General features: G+C 40.7%; 1 protein-coding gene across 8 annotated transcripts in view; it reads left to right on the top strand.

The window, feature by feature from the left end:
- LOC123826937 (LIM domain containing preferred translocation partner in lipoma) overlaps positions 1-15,156 on the top strand; it is a 634,789-nt gene that overhangs the window by 267,239 nt on the left and 352,394 nt on the right. For all 8 annotated transcript variants that reach the window (XM_045851156.1, XM_045851152.1, XM_045851157.1 and 5 more), the window contains one exon: positions 7,409-7,521. In XM_045851156.1, the coding sequence (XP_045707112.1) occupies positions 7,409-7,521 (113 nt within the window). The remainder of the gene's footprint in view (positions 1-7,408; positions 7,522-15,156) is intronic.

Below are 15,156 nucleotides of genomic sequence, written 5' to 3' on the forward strand. Positions count from 1 at the left end.
GTGTTTTTCCACTACTATCATACATAACTGGTACCTTATCACCTTCTTTGCTGGTAAAGTCTTGTCACTTTTTCCCCTCGAACTGGGGCACTTCACGGGGGGATAGCAAGCTCTGTATTCAGGTGCCCTTCATATATGCTCATCCCATGTTACTGCAGTGGGTGACAGCTCAGCTTCCACCAGCGAGCCACATTGCTTCTCATTGTCACTGCCTTGTAACCTCTACACTAGTGAGGACAGCCTGAAAAAATATGCATAGCTGACTGGGTTCTTCACAGTTTTTCTTCACTTGCTTTTCAAGTTAGGGGCATGCATAACAGACTATTTTCTGAATAACTGGCATAAAGTAGCATTTGGGAATCAGGGATATAATACTTTATTTGCCCAGCTTATGCTTTAACTGCCTCATGGCACTACCTCTGGCACAAAGAAAAAAATCTTTGTACATTAGCTGAATGATGTGGGATGATTTGGAGGAAATTAATCAAGATCCTTTCTGGCTTCTCACCAAGGCAGAGGGAGGGTCCACTTTCGGCTCTGTACTTCACCAGTTTGTAATTTTGAGTGAAACATTTCACCTGGTAATTGATGAATAAAAGTGCTTTCCCATGTGGTAGGCTTTGGGTGTCGAGGGAAAGGGTAAAGAGGAAGCCAGGTTTGTATACATCTGTCTGTGACTACTTTGCTTCTTCTAAAAGCAAATGCTTCTGTCTTAGATTTCATGTATCACTTCCCTGCCCCAGATGCGGTGTTCTTTTTTTTGCCTTGCCTGCTTGTTTGTTCAAAGCTTCTGTAAGGCACAGGGCTGGGAGTTCTAGCTGGGTTTCCCCGGCCTGCAAAGAGGACAGGGTGTGCACTAATGGGAAGGTCTACAGCTTTAGCTTGGTTAGTTGGAAGGTACTGCTGTTACAGAACAACAAGGGGAGGCCTAAGGGCAGCTGAAGGACAATATACTATTACTGAAAGGAACCCCCCAGGTTTGTTATGTCTGCCGCCAGAGGAAAGACATCTCTTAATGCCAGAGATTCGTGAAAAGGAAAGGAAATGTTTATTTAATGCTATACAGACTTAAAGTAGTAGCCTAATGTCTTTGTCACAATCCCAAAGTCTCTTAAAACACCCACAGACACACACAGTCCTTCCTTCCCCTCTTTGCCCAGTCTGGGGTACCTTATCTCAGGAAAAGAAATAGAAGTCTGTGGCTCAGGCAGCCCCCAGTTCTTCCTAGTAATCTATCTTGGCTGGTAGGTCTCCCTCGGTTCCTTGCACTATCAGCTGTATCGCTGGGATCTCTGCTAAAGCTGGATAGTGGTTCCCCCTTCTAAAGCTGCGAGGGTCCCCACTCTGGCAAAGCCGAGAGTTTCTCTCTCCACTGCCCCAGCCGCGTGGTCCTTCTCTGCACAATGGCTGCGGGAGTCTCCACTCTGGCAAAACCACATGGTTCTCTTCCCAGGGCCGAGGGAATCCCCATTCAGCCAAATCCATGTGGTTCTCCCTCCTCAGTGGCTGCGGGGGGGGGGGGGGGTCGACACTCTGCCAAAGCCCAGTGGCGGTTCTCTGCTAAAGCCACATGGTGACTGTCTCTCACAGGGCTCCGTGAGTCCCCACTCTGATAAAGACCAAGTGTTTCTCTCTTCAGTGGCTGTGGTCCTCTCTGCACTGCCACAGCCGCATGGTTCTCCCGTCCAATGGCTGCCATGTCTGGGTTTAAATCCCCCCGCCAATCTTCCTCTGAAGCCCCATTTCTGACTCCTCCTACAATCAGTTACACCTGCCAGCACTCATATCCTTCCACCTTTACTGGGCTGCCATCATGAGTCTGGGCAGGCATGGCCCCATGTCATGGAGCCAATCTTCTCCAAGCTCCCACACAGGTGCTGTAACTCGGAGGACATGCTTCCCAGTTAGGTCTTGGGGGCGAAGTTACTTCCATTCCCCTGGCTCTGAGCATGGCCACAGTATTTAACATATCTGTGCAACCAATTAAAGGTTATAGATATGTTAAATGATCACGCTAGAGGTTAGCTGTAAAGCTGTTGCTATGCAAAACAGCTCTCAAAGGCCCTGATCCATTTGTCCCTTCCCCCAGATCACACCTGTGGGGGAAAGGGTGAGGACATCCTAATTTTAACTGAACACCTTGAGTTCTGGACCCCATTCCAAATCCCTATCTGTGGCCCCCATCTTGGCTGCACCCTGTTACACTGCTGGTGCTTCTATTCAGCTGCTTTACCCTAGCAGGATTACCACCCAAGCATCTAGGACAGATATTCTTTGATTGTTTAAAAAATACAATGGAAAGGATTCCCCCTTTCTTCGCCACACAGACAGACATACATGTGCACACATGGACAGACACAGACCCACACTCTGTTCTTTCCATTTTACCGTCTGCTTTCAACAGGGAAAGTTCACCTTCTCTCTTAAGCTGAACTTACTTCTACTGTAACTTAGAGGCATGTTCTTTTGTTTACTTGCCTATTAAAATTGCTGAACTATAGTCAGAATTACCATAATAGTTCTTAGTCTGATTAAAGATAGTTATTAAGCATTTTTTAAAATATATTTTATCGATTATGCTATTACAGTTGTCCCATTTTCCCCCTTCACTCCCCTCCACCCTGTACACACTCTCCCACTCATATCCCCCCTTTAGTTCATGACCATGTTTCATACTTATGAGTTCTTTAGCTTCTACATTTCCCATACTATTCTTATCCTCCCCCTATCTATTTTCAACCTACCATCTATGCTACTTATTCTCTGTACCTTTTCCCCCTCTCTACTCCTCCCATTCCCCTGTTGCTAACCCTCCATGTGATCTCCATTTCTGTGGTTCTGTTCCTGTTCTAGTTGTTTGCTTAGTTTCTTTTGGTTTTGCTTTAGGTGTGGTTGTTCATAATTGTGAGTTTGCTGTTCTTTTACTATACATGTTTTTTCTTTATCTTCTTTTCTTAGATAAGTCCCTTTAACATTTCATAAAATAAGGGCTTGGTGGTGATGAACTCCTTTAACTTGACCTTATCCGGGAAGCACTTTATCTGCCCTTCCATTCTAAATGAGAGCTTTGCTGGATAGAGTAATCTGGGATGTAGGTCCTTGTCTTTCATGACTTGGAATATTTCTTTCCAGTCCCTTCTTGCCTGTAAGGTCTCTTTTGAGAAATCAGCTGACAGTCTGATGGGAACTCCTTTGTAGGTTACTGTCCCCTTATCTCTTGCTGCTTCTAGGATTCTCTCCTTCATTTTTACCTTGGCTAATGTAATTATGATGTGCCTTGGTGTGTTTCTTTTTGGGTCCAACTTCTTTGGGGCTCTCTGTGCTTCCTGGATTTCTTTGAAGTCTATTCCCTTTGCAAGATTGGGGAAGTTCTCCTTTATTATTTGTTCAAATAACTTTTCCACTTGTTGCTTTTCTTCTTCCCCTTCTGGTACCCCTATAATTCGGATGTTGGAACGTTTAAAGATGTCCTGGAGGTTCCTAAGCTTCTCCTCATTTTTTTGAATTCTTATTTCTTCATGTTTTCCTACTTGGTTGTTTTTTGCTTCCTTGTGGTCCACTCTATTGTTTTGAGTCCCAGTTTCCTTCCCATCACTGTTGGTTCCCTGTGCATTTTTCTTCATTTCTTTTATGGTAACCTGCATTTTTTCATCTAATTTGTGCCCAAAATCAACCATTTCCATGAGCTTCCTGATCACCAGTGTTTTGAACTGTGCATCTGATAGATTAGCTATTTCTTGGTCGCTCAAAAGGATGAGTCCTGGGGGACTGATCTGTTCGTCTATTGGAGACACGTCTCTCTCCCTCCTTTTTTTTTTCCCCTTCGATCTGGTCACTTTTGTTATGGTGAGGGGCAGAGCCTTAGGTGTTTACCTGGGCTGGGCACCCCAGTCGCTAGATTGTGATGTTGTATGTGGGGACGGGGGCAGGGACGGGGGGCAGGACAGGGGGGGCGGGGGGGACAATGGCAGTAGTTCTGTTCTCCTGGGATCACAGTCCCTTCTCTGGGATCCTGGGTTGCGAGCTCTGCCCTGGTCCACAATCGCTGCTTCACTGGGTCCACCAGCCACTACTTGCATACTCAGGGTCCACCGCTGTGATTTTGCGCGCCCCAGAAGGCTTATGCACCGAGCTTGCGCCGAGTTTGTGCCGAGTTTGCGCACCGAGTTCTCCCCATCACCGCGTGCTGCTGTCAACCTGCACCCGCCCGGCTCCACCCCTCCTACCAGTCTCGATGAATGGGTCTATTTCAACTTCTTGGCTGTCCGACTTCCATTCAGATAAATTCTCTGTCAGTTCTGGGTGTTATTCTGGCTCTAAATTGTTGTTGTTCTAATCTTGGTTGTGCGTGGAGGTATGGTGCGTCCACCTATGCCTCCATCTTGCCAGAAGTCCAGCATTTTTTATTCTAACTGTCTCACCTAGTTTTGCTTTCTTCAAAAAGACCCATTGTCTGTTCTACAACATCTCTTTATCACATGTGTATCTGTGTTCAAGACATTTACCATTTGTCCACATTTTAAAATGTAGGCTCCACTCTGAATAATGCAGTAAGAAGCCTGAGATAGTTGAGGTTGAAGAACTGAACACTTTGGTATAACTTTGTAACTGATCAAAATAAGGCAGATTGTTATTATGAGGTTATCGTTAGGGCTTTAAAAAATCTGCTTAATTTCAGCCTTGGCTGCTATGGCTAGTGGATTGAGCATGGGCCTGCTAACCAAAGAGTTGCTGGTTTGATTCCCAGTCAGGGCCAATGCCCGGGTTGCAGGCCAGGTCCCCAGTAGGGGGTGCATTAGAGGAAACCACACATTGAAGTTTCTCTCCTTTACTTTCTCCTACCCTTCCGCTCTGTGTAAAAATATATAAATTAAAAAAAAATTAAAATCTTCCTAATTTTTCCTGGGATAGTTTAGATTTATGTTGTTTTCAAATAATTTCTTTTTTTGTGGGCCTCTGTTTCTACCTTTATAATATGACCTCTGAGATTCATTCAGGTCTGATCATATTTAATGCTGACAATTCTCATAATGTGATAGGATCTGTTGAAGTAGAAGATGATGCTCAGAAATTTTCTGTTATGTGTGGTATGAGGTAGACATAGCTCTGGATAGGACATTTGAACCTGAAAACTGGGCTGTGAGCTAGAATTTGGTAGTCAAGGGTCCAACAACCTTGATATCCTTTGCTGATCACTTAAGATGTCATTGTGTGCATTTTTGTAATATATTATGACTTGGTGACAATTCTTTGTATTTAACAGTTATTATAATTTTTTTTAGTGCAGTGTTTAGCCAAAAGAAAGCCAAAGGAGTTTCTCAGTCCTGGCTGTACATTAGAATTAGCTGAATTTAAGAGCAATCCTGGCCTCTGACTTTTCCTCTTCACTGCCTTTGCCCATCCCCAAGATCCTAATTGAATTGGTGTGAGATGGAGTTTTGGCGTCAATGTCTTTAGAAAATCTTCCTTGGTGACTCTAGTTTGTAGGCAATGTTTGTGGCTACTGGGTGGAGTTAATAAAAGTTTTTAAGGCTTATAACCCTAATAGAAATATGGGCAAAGTATCCCTTGGGATGAGTTCACTCAGAAGGGTAAGAGACGTAGAAATGTTTCTTTATGACTCAAATCATAATTACTAATCCTATGGGGTCTAAGGTAGGAATAGTAATGTAATACTTTGCCCAATGCAGTGTTTCTTGTAGTGGTCCTAAAACCAAAAGAATCAGCATCACCTGGGAATTTATTAGAAATGCAAATTATTGAGCACTACCCCTCATCTACTGAATTAGAAAGTCTGGGGATGGGATCCAGCGAGCTATGCTTGAACAAGACCTTCCAGAGATCCTGATGAACTCCAAAGTTTTAGAACCACTAGCATAGAGAGTTTTGCAGGAGTAAGAGGCTGTGTATGAAAATCTTAGCACAGTGCCTGGTACATTGTGAGAGTCCAAAAAACAGAGTGCTTTAAAGGTGGTGTTTGCTTAGTAGTCTGATTATCGTGGGGAACCAGGCTTACAGCTGGGAGCTCCTCTCCCAGCTCTGAACTGTTTTTTGTAAGGCACATGGAGCCCGTGTGAACATCCGAAAGGTGTAGCAGACCAACCAGTTCAAGTCACCATCCTTCCACTGCTCAATTTTGACCATCCTTTTTCTGAAGATTTAAGTTTCGATGCTTTGGTATGGTCTAAAAGCAGGTCACTGAGTGATAGAGTCTGCTGCCCTACCACTAAATGTTGAACAGCTGAAATGCAAGGAAAAGCTACTTATCCATAAATAGAGGAGAGAATTTTCCCAACATATGTAAAGTATTATTTTTAACAGGAAGAGGACAAATGAAAAGTTTTAGGTAAATGGGGTCTTTCTTTTCCCAATAGGATTTCTTGTAGAATATTTAAAAGGATTTTACATTATGAGTCCATAGAGCTCTTGGATATACGTTAATACTCAGATCTTAGAGATCAGGCACATTCTTCAACAGCTCTAACTTCAGTGTGCTGTTCTTGTGGGTCAGCAGTGTTGGACTTTCCTAGTGGCCTAAAGCCTCATTGCTCTCTCCTTGGATTGCATATAGATTTCCAAATCGACACTTCTCATTCCAGTTTTTCATAATCTGCCCTACATGCACTTTTAGATTAATGTTTAGTAAGTCATATTGCAACCAAGTGTTCCTTTCTCAGAAATCCTCGATGGATCCTCATTGCACACATAGAATTCAAGCTATTTGCTAGTTTTACCAAAAAAAAACCACTTGAAAGCTTATTTTGTCACTGGTTTATTTTATAAGCTATGGTTTATTTTATATTTCTATATTTATGGTAGTTGTCGCTTACTCTTTATTCCTTAGGCTCTTTTTTTTTTAATCTCTGTGCCTTTATTCCTCTCTCTTTCTGCCTAGAGTGGACTTACTCTCTACATCATAATGTTCAGGGACAATTTAAATGTTCAGTAAAGCCTTCCTTGTTTCTCTACCTGGGCATAAGCTTTTCTTCATCTTAGTTTCCACTTTGTTTGTACATCTTTATACATTGCCTCTTGTAGTATCCTTACTGTGTACTCATTTTTTGCCTTCTCTAATTTACTGAAAATTGATTGAGGGTAAGGACCAAGTCTCACATATTTCAGTAATCCACCACCCCAACCACCTTCCCTGTTCTGGCTAAATGTTCCTGACCCCTATAGACTAGCTTTTATGTCACTTTGAATGATCAAACCTGGCTCTCAATCTTCAGAAAGTTAAGGCTTCTGAGTAAAGTGAGGAGAAGAAAGATAGGGAATAATTGTCATGCAAGGCAAAAATTATGTGTCAGTGCCAATTACAAAGCTGCAGAATGCTAGCCAATATGTGTTTTGAAGAGTGCTTATAAGTTTGCATCCGTAGTAACTGGATGTGTATGTTTCCTTTCTGCAGGTGATTTTCTTCCACCCCCACCCCCACCTCTGGATGATCCCGGTGTTCTTCCATCTGGCTCTGGAAACTTCCCTCCTCCACCACCGCTTGATGAAGGTGCTTTCAGGGCACAGGTAAGATCTGTGGTTGAAGTCATATTTATAAGCCATGCTAGGAAGCTCACGAATTCAGTGATACTTTCTGTACCGGATACACATTTATCCAGAGCCTACAAAGAGCTTTACAACTCACAAAAAGCTAAGTCACCTTAAGGCAAAATGCCCAACTCAAAGCTTTTCAGAGTTCTGCCAGCTTGTACTCCAAAGCCTTAGAATCCTTTCCCCTGCTAATTTTGTTTCAAAACTGAAAGCCATTTTTTTTTAGGAATGCCATTTGAGAAGTTCACATGTTTTTGTTATCCTGGAGCGCACAACCATACTTTCCTTATTTTTTTTTCTCTATCCACAGGCATGGTATTCTGCATGAGTACCATTGATATTTTAAGTGTCTGGTTGGTCACAGTAGGTCCTAATTGGTCAGCAGCATCTTTCTAGCCAAACCAGCAACAAACATCTTTCAGATTTTCTCTTCTGAGGCACATTACAGTATGTATTGATTATGTACAACTGTCGTACTCCAGAGAGGGGTGATGGCAAAGCACTGGGCTGGAGTCAGAAGCACCATGAGCAGTGGTTCTCAGCCTGTGAGTGTGGAGGGGCTCTGGTGACATTAGCATGGGATCAGGGCCACAGGCTGAGGACAGGGTTAGGGGTACAACCCACCTGGAGTGTGCATGGTCAAGAAGACCTCCCTGATCAGGTGGCCCCTACACAAAGACTGGGGGCCGGAGAGGGGAGAAAGGGCCACGTGCATTTCCTGGAAGTATATTTTTATATAGCGGATCTTAGGAAATAGAAGAAGCTTGTTTTTTAATTGATCAGTTGAAATTATTCAGTTTATTAAGTTCCAGTTATAACCAGTAAGTTTCAATTCAGTTTGGAGGTTAGGCCTTATAAAGGCACTTACACATTTTCTGTCTTCTCACAGACGTCACAAACTCCCTTCATTTCATCTTGCTGTAAGCTAGCAAAAACAGATCAGATGCCAGTAATGGACAGGAGTCTTACAAAGCTTATATTTATTTAATGCACTAGAGAGAGCCCATGTTAATAAAAACAATATGATTAATTTTCCTTATTTTTAGTCATTTTTTATTTTAAAAAAGAAGACCTTTCAAGTTTGTCTTTTGTATAGTTTTGCTCTTATTTTCATGGTGTTGGTTCTTTGCATATTTAGTTTACTCAATTAAAATCTTCACTTACTCAATCTTCTCTCTTGGATCATTATAGAAACTATTTTGTTGGGTTTAAAATCTTTATTTCTAAAAAGTTTCTTTAACTTTGTGACAATAGACTTGTGTTTAAGTATTTCAGCAGCTTATTCTAGTTTTATTATTTTGAGCCATTCAGAATAAGTCCCAGTTTCTTTATAATTAAAAATAAAGTAACGGTACCAACATCTAATAATTAAATGAAATACAGATGGATTTAAAATTGCTAAGCTATAATGGCTATACAGATTTTTTGATGTTATAATTATTACTGGATATACAATAACACCAGCAAGAATAATAATAAGACTTTGCCAAAGTGTTTCATTAAGAGAAATTCAGACATGGGGCTTTTCTAAAAGTACGAAAAGTCTTGCTCTGTGCGGACCCTGTCCTGGTAACTGTTCTGAAACCACAACTTTGTTTTTGAAAAAGAAGGAAATAAACAAAAAGCCTGTTGCCATGTTGGCTTATGTTCTCTGCAAAACAGAAGGAAGAAGGATAAAAAATAAAATAGAGTTTGCCAAGTGGAAAAGGACAAATCTGGGAGGGAGAGGCCTGGCATTCTTGATCATATGTAAGGCCTGTAGGCGAGTTCAAAAGAGAAGGGGCAGGTCCCTCCCTGGCGTGGGGGTGATACCATGTGATAAGGACTTGGCCCTGCTCTGGCTGTATCCGCATCCCTTTTGGAGAGGAGCTATAATGTATCTCAAGGTAATACGCTCACTGGAGAAGATTTTATACTTTTTCCTCTCAGCCATGGTGAAGCCTCCTGTTGCCAAGTCCAAATTATAGCTGGTGAATGTGTGTTTTTATGTAGAAGTCTGTTTATGTTTCCAGCCAAATTTTCAGGTTCAAGCCAAAAGAATGTCTACTAAGTGTGACTACAAGAATAATAAGATTTCCAGAGCTAGGAGGGACCTAAGAGATAATATAGTCCAACCCTGCGCCAAGCATTGGGTTAAGGCCTTCTTGAGCACTTGCTAAATGACTTCACTCCCTCTCTTTACCAATGGGGAAACTGAGACCCAAGAAGGGTAGATTATGTAGTTTCTGACTGAACTCTTACTGAATTTGAGAATTCTTGACGCCTGGATTTGCCCTTTATCGCACTATACCAGACGGCTTGGGCACATGGTTTTAAGGCTCTGAGGTTCAGATGAAGGGGTTACTTGCTCCTGTTTGGAACAACCAGGTGGTGCTAGAGTTTTGCTTGACTCACTGAACTTTCAATGTTTGCTGTAGACTTTATCTTTGCAAAAGGCAAATAAATATTTAGTGTCAAGAATTCTTGTTTTGAGAATTCTCATTTTTATAGAAGATGACTCTTGGAAAACAAATGAGATATTTTCTGTTCTATCAGGATCAGTTTGACCTCACTGCCTGTGAGATTTGGAATGCATTTAGCAGTCACTTCCCTCCTTCACTTGTTCCACATTTGTTTGCTGTAAATTGAATACCTTCTCTAACTCAGGCACACATGCTGAGGATTATAGCCTTAGAATTTGGCATTGTGGATCTAGTGCCCTGAGTCCCAGTCTTGGGACTGTTAGTTTTCTGAGCTAATTCCACAGTTGGTAATTTTTTTCTATTTTAGCAGAGGCAGGCAAGTATTTAGCATTGTTTAGCATAGGTTCAAAGGGGGAGAATGTATTATAAACTTTCAAATTTGCAAGGGAATAAGAGGTCATAACTTAAGTCCCCCTTCTGTTGCTTGAACTGCCAATATTTTTTTCAGTTTTGTAAAATATTTATGGATGACTACTATAGGTAAGGCAACGTTGAAGGATGAGGTTTATCACCTACCAGCTCTGAATCAAGCTTGGAAGCTTCATATATATGCACACCCTGTATTTTTAGTACTATAAGACACATCGGACCATAAGATACACCTAGGTTTTAGAGGAGGACAATAGGGAAAAAATTTTTGAAGCAAAAAATGTGGCAAAGTATTTAATAACATAAATAACATTGGCTGCCATCCGCTGCTCCCCATAGCGAGCCAGGTAAGCTACATTTGGACTATAAGACGCACACCCCATTTTACTCCCAAATTTGGAGGGAGGTCCTTCTTATAGTCTGAAAAATACAGTGTGTGTGTGTGTGTGTGTGTGTGTGTGTGTGTGTGTGTGTGTGTATTTTTTCCTAAATTAAGGTGTTTTGTGCTAAATTATGCCTTAGTTACCATACTTCGATGAGAAGTACACTCTAAGTCCTGTGTTGTGGTAGAGAGTCAGGGACATAAAAACTGACTAGAGATATGCTGGGAAGATTTTTGGAAACAGTGTCATTTGAACTACACTTTGATGACTGGGTAGGACCTTAATTTTCAGATGGGTGAATGGATTTGTCAGCAGTGAGGTGATAATGAGAATACAGAGGAAGAGAAGCACCAAGGAACTGTGACATCTGCATTTCTGGCTGTGGAATTTACCCTTCATTCTGGAATCACGGACAGTTTATTGCAGGTCTTTGTCACTACTTTAAATATAAGGAGGACATCCCCAGGTCTGTGTTGGCTGCCAAGTGGTGCTTTTCACACACCATGAGACTAAACAGGTTGTGCCCACGGGAAACCCCATGCAGACAGCTCCGATTGTCTGGTTGACTTCCTGGAGCTCCTCAGGGACTTATTTGCTGATCCCTGATGGCTCTGAGTTCAGGTGCTCTGTATTTAACTTCCTCTTTTTATATCTTTGCTTGAGTTTTTTCCCATGACCTCCAGTTGACAACTTTTAATTTTACCTCTCTCATTGTGACTCAGTCCTGTGGCTTGCTTTCACTTGCCTACTATCCAGTGGTTTTACACTTTCAGTTTTCATGTCTCCTCTTCTCTTCATTTGGTCAGGATGGCCACGTTTGCTACTCCTGACTCCAATCTCTTCACCTCCAAAAACACACTGTTTTGTCCATTGCTCCTTACTCCAAATGTTAATGTTATTTTTTTCTTTTTTTCAACTGAAATTTGTCCCTTTATGATTTCTTTGCATGGATTTTCTTCCCATCCTTTTAGAAAATGATGCACATTCAAAGGATCCACCAGTCCAGGAGTGAGGTATCATGTCTGCCTCAAGGAGTTGATGGATAAAGCTACTGAAAGAGGTGACTCTTCTCAGCAGAAAGTGAGAACAGTGTAATGGCCCTGCGCACTGGACTTGGGGAAATGCCCGGAGTTAGTTGAAAGGGAAAGAGGGAAGAGAAAATTCTGAAATCATTTATAGCCTTGTTATAATAAAGTCAGTCTCCAAAATCTGTAGGCCAACTCATTCCTATTCTTATAAAAACAATTTCAAAGGTCATGTATGTATAGGGTGAATGGTGGGTTATAATCATTTATCCACTTAGGCATTTAATGTATTTCATTTATCAATGATAACTTAAAAATTGATTGAAGTTTTATTAGAAGTGGCACTAGAATCCATGTCGCGTGACATGTAATCCTAGTCTAGTAGGTATTGAATGGCAGAATTTTACTTTTAGGCATAGAAAACTCATGCCCACAGCTGTGGCCATGTTCATCCAGGAACTCCCAAAAAGGCGCACTGGGAGTTACTTATATGGTGTGGACACACCCTGTTATAGAGGTCATCCCTTCTGTATCTGGTAGTGGGGTGAGGAAGGAGGAGGCTGGGTAAAAAAAGACCATGTCCAGGCTCTAAAGGCTAAGAACAGAGGTAGTGTGCGATTTTTCAGAGCAAAACCAAAGTGGTCAGTGAAAGCTTGATTCCACTGTAAAATGCTTGCCTTTCTGTTCAGTGAGAATGTAAGAATATCTCAACACATGGAAACATACCAAAGGAGTGACTGAGATGCTTGTTTCTTCCTGGCCCTTCGCCTTGTTCCCTTGGGCATTAGGTTAGCGAGCCCTAGTTGCTTTGTGGGGTTGTTTGTGACCCTGGCAACAGCAGTAGCAGCAGTAGCTTATTTGCCATTATCTCCTCCTTTTGCGGCTCCCTTATGTAGGTCGTCAGAGTATGTTTAGCAGGGCTGGTGGGCTCTTAGGCATGTAGCTGGTTCTGGTCAATGTGACTTTCTAGAAGTGAACATCAAAGCTTTCCTGTTTGTCTTTCAGTCTGAATCATTGTCTGATTGGGTACTCAGTTGAGAAGAGAGAGGTATTTTTGGTGTCTAGACTTGTAAAAACTTCTTTGAAAGTAGCAGGCCTAGAGCTGACAGAGACTATTCCAATGTTTCATTTAGCAACTTGAAACTTTTTCATGGAATGCCATAGCTTCTCTTCCTTATTTTTTAAAAATTTAAAGAGGTAAACCTTTTCTCTGGGATTGATAGTGGAGTGTGTACACACATACTCACCCTTATCAACTCAATTACCATTGACACTGCTACCTAATCTAGGGCACAGCCCTGCTCTCTACAGTGAAAAATTGGTTAATCCCCGGACAATAAAAGTCTCACAGGAAAACTGGTTGTGGTCAGTTCTCCTGCATGTAGAGATAACCAATAAGGTCAGCTTTGCTTTAGCACTTGAATTTGTTAATAGGGAATAATTAGTAGTAGTATATATTTCAGAAAATTACCTTTGCTCAAAGTTAAGTGAAACTGCAGTTGGTTCTTTCTGAGCTGGTGAAGGTTTCAAAGAGATAATACACATGATTAGTGTATGTCCCTGACATTTTCTAAAGCTTAGTGAGTATTTACTGTTGATGCTATTACTGTTGGGTTATTCTGGAGTGATTCATCTCTTTGCTGAGTTCTGGTGCAGATATTGCTGTCATTTGGTTTGCACCACGCCTTCCCATAGTACGCCAGTGACCCCATTCCTTGCTCTTAAACACTTGGGGACTTTAAGTCTTTTTGCTAAAGAAACACTCCCACTAACTTTCTCTACAAAATAAAAAATTGAATTAACTAATCTTTTAGATCTCTTATAGCCTCAAAATGCAATGCCTTGGTAATGAAATATTACCTCTTTATAATTTTATAGTAATTTATAAATTAAAAAATACTTCATATTATGTTTGACTTTCACAAATAAGAAAAGCACAAATATGATTTAGCAAATACAAAAGTTAAGGCTCAATGAGTCAAGGCAACTTGTTTAGATCTCACAGCAAATGTCAGGGAAGCAGCAATTTACTTTTAAATGGGTCAGAATAAAATCAAAATGCATTTTGGGGATTTTTAAGCCTCTTGGCATAATATAAATCCCCTTAGAAATGAGAGAAGGCAGATGACTTTAAATTCTCAAAAAGTAGCCAAAGTCATCAACAATATGTGTTCATAGTTAATGGCCAAGGGTCATTGCGATAGATTTCATTGTGATTCTTTAATGGAAAGAAGCTAATCTTCCATCTCATTCTCCAGTATATTCTTTGCCAATCCCCATGGTATGGAAGCCCCTTTGGGCTCATGAACCTGGAGTTCCTTTGTAATTTATGTAATCCACTCAACACAGAAAGACTTGATCTGAAAGAGAGGGGTAAAAGAGAGAGTAGAAGATGCTAAGACCAAAACCCTAAGGATTTAACTCATATTTTATTTTTGAACCTCTAAGTTTTAGGAAAATTTTCCGTGCAAAGCTGAATTTACTTGATCCATTCAAAAGTCAAGTACTTTTGCACCTCTAACAGATAAAAAATATAGTATTCTTATATGTGGTATGTATACCCATCTTTAAAATGTTAAGGTATTATTATTGTATCATTAGCTTTTGTGAGTTTGACCTGTCTAAGACTCTTACCCTATAATTCCATTAATTCCAAAATTGACATTGTTTTAAAATACAAGACTTTCATATGCTTTATCTCAAGGAGCTTTTAAATAACTTATGAAAAGAGAAGTATAGTGATAATTCTTCCTCTTGTCCTAGTGAAGGGACTAAGGCTCAAAGAGGTTAAGTAATATTCTAGGTTTCCATGGTATTAAGCATCCTTGGTGGGGATAGAACCCTGCATTTTTCTCAGTTGAGCCAGTCCATTTCTTTTTCTTTTGCCATCACAGCTTTATTGTTACTCTGCCTTTATATTCTGTTTCAATGAAGAACATAAACTAACAACTGTTACTTTCCTCTTCAATTTTTTCTTTATTAGTATGTGGACCCTATGGGTTATGTTGTAGAACCCTCTATTGCAATATTATCTTCCATTTTTTGTTTTGAATTGTCTATACCATTATGGAATGGATGGATATGCTTTGGCTTGAAAATATAAGAAAGTTATATATTGACCTTTAAACTGGAATTTTTTCTATAATTTTAGTTTGTTTTTATATTCATTTTACCGATAATCTTTAGTAAAGATGTCAGTTTTTATTATTGTAGAAAAGAGTAAAATAGGTGGTAGATGGTGGAAAAAATGTTTCTATGCAGTTTTTTAAAGTAAAGGACTGCATGACACAGGAAAGAGAAAATCCCCATTTTTGAAGGTAAAGGATTTAGTTTTTGAGTCCCCACAACCCCTTAAAAATGAGAAAGAAAGAG

Source organism: Phyllostomus hastatus, unplaced genomic scaffold, assembly GCF_019186645.2.
Source record: "Phyllostomus hastatus isolate PE091 unplaced genomic scaffold, TTU_PhHast_1.1 phas_contig_86, whole genome shotgun sequence".
In the NCBI taxonomy this organism is placed as follows: domain Eukaryota; kingdom Metazoa; phylum Chordata; class Mammalia; order Chiroptera; family Phyllostomidae; genus Phyllostomus; species Phyllostomus hastatus.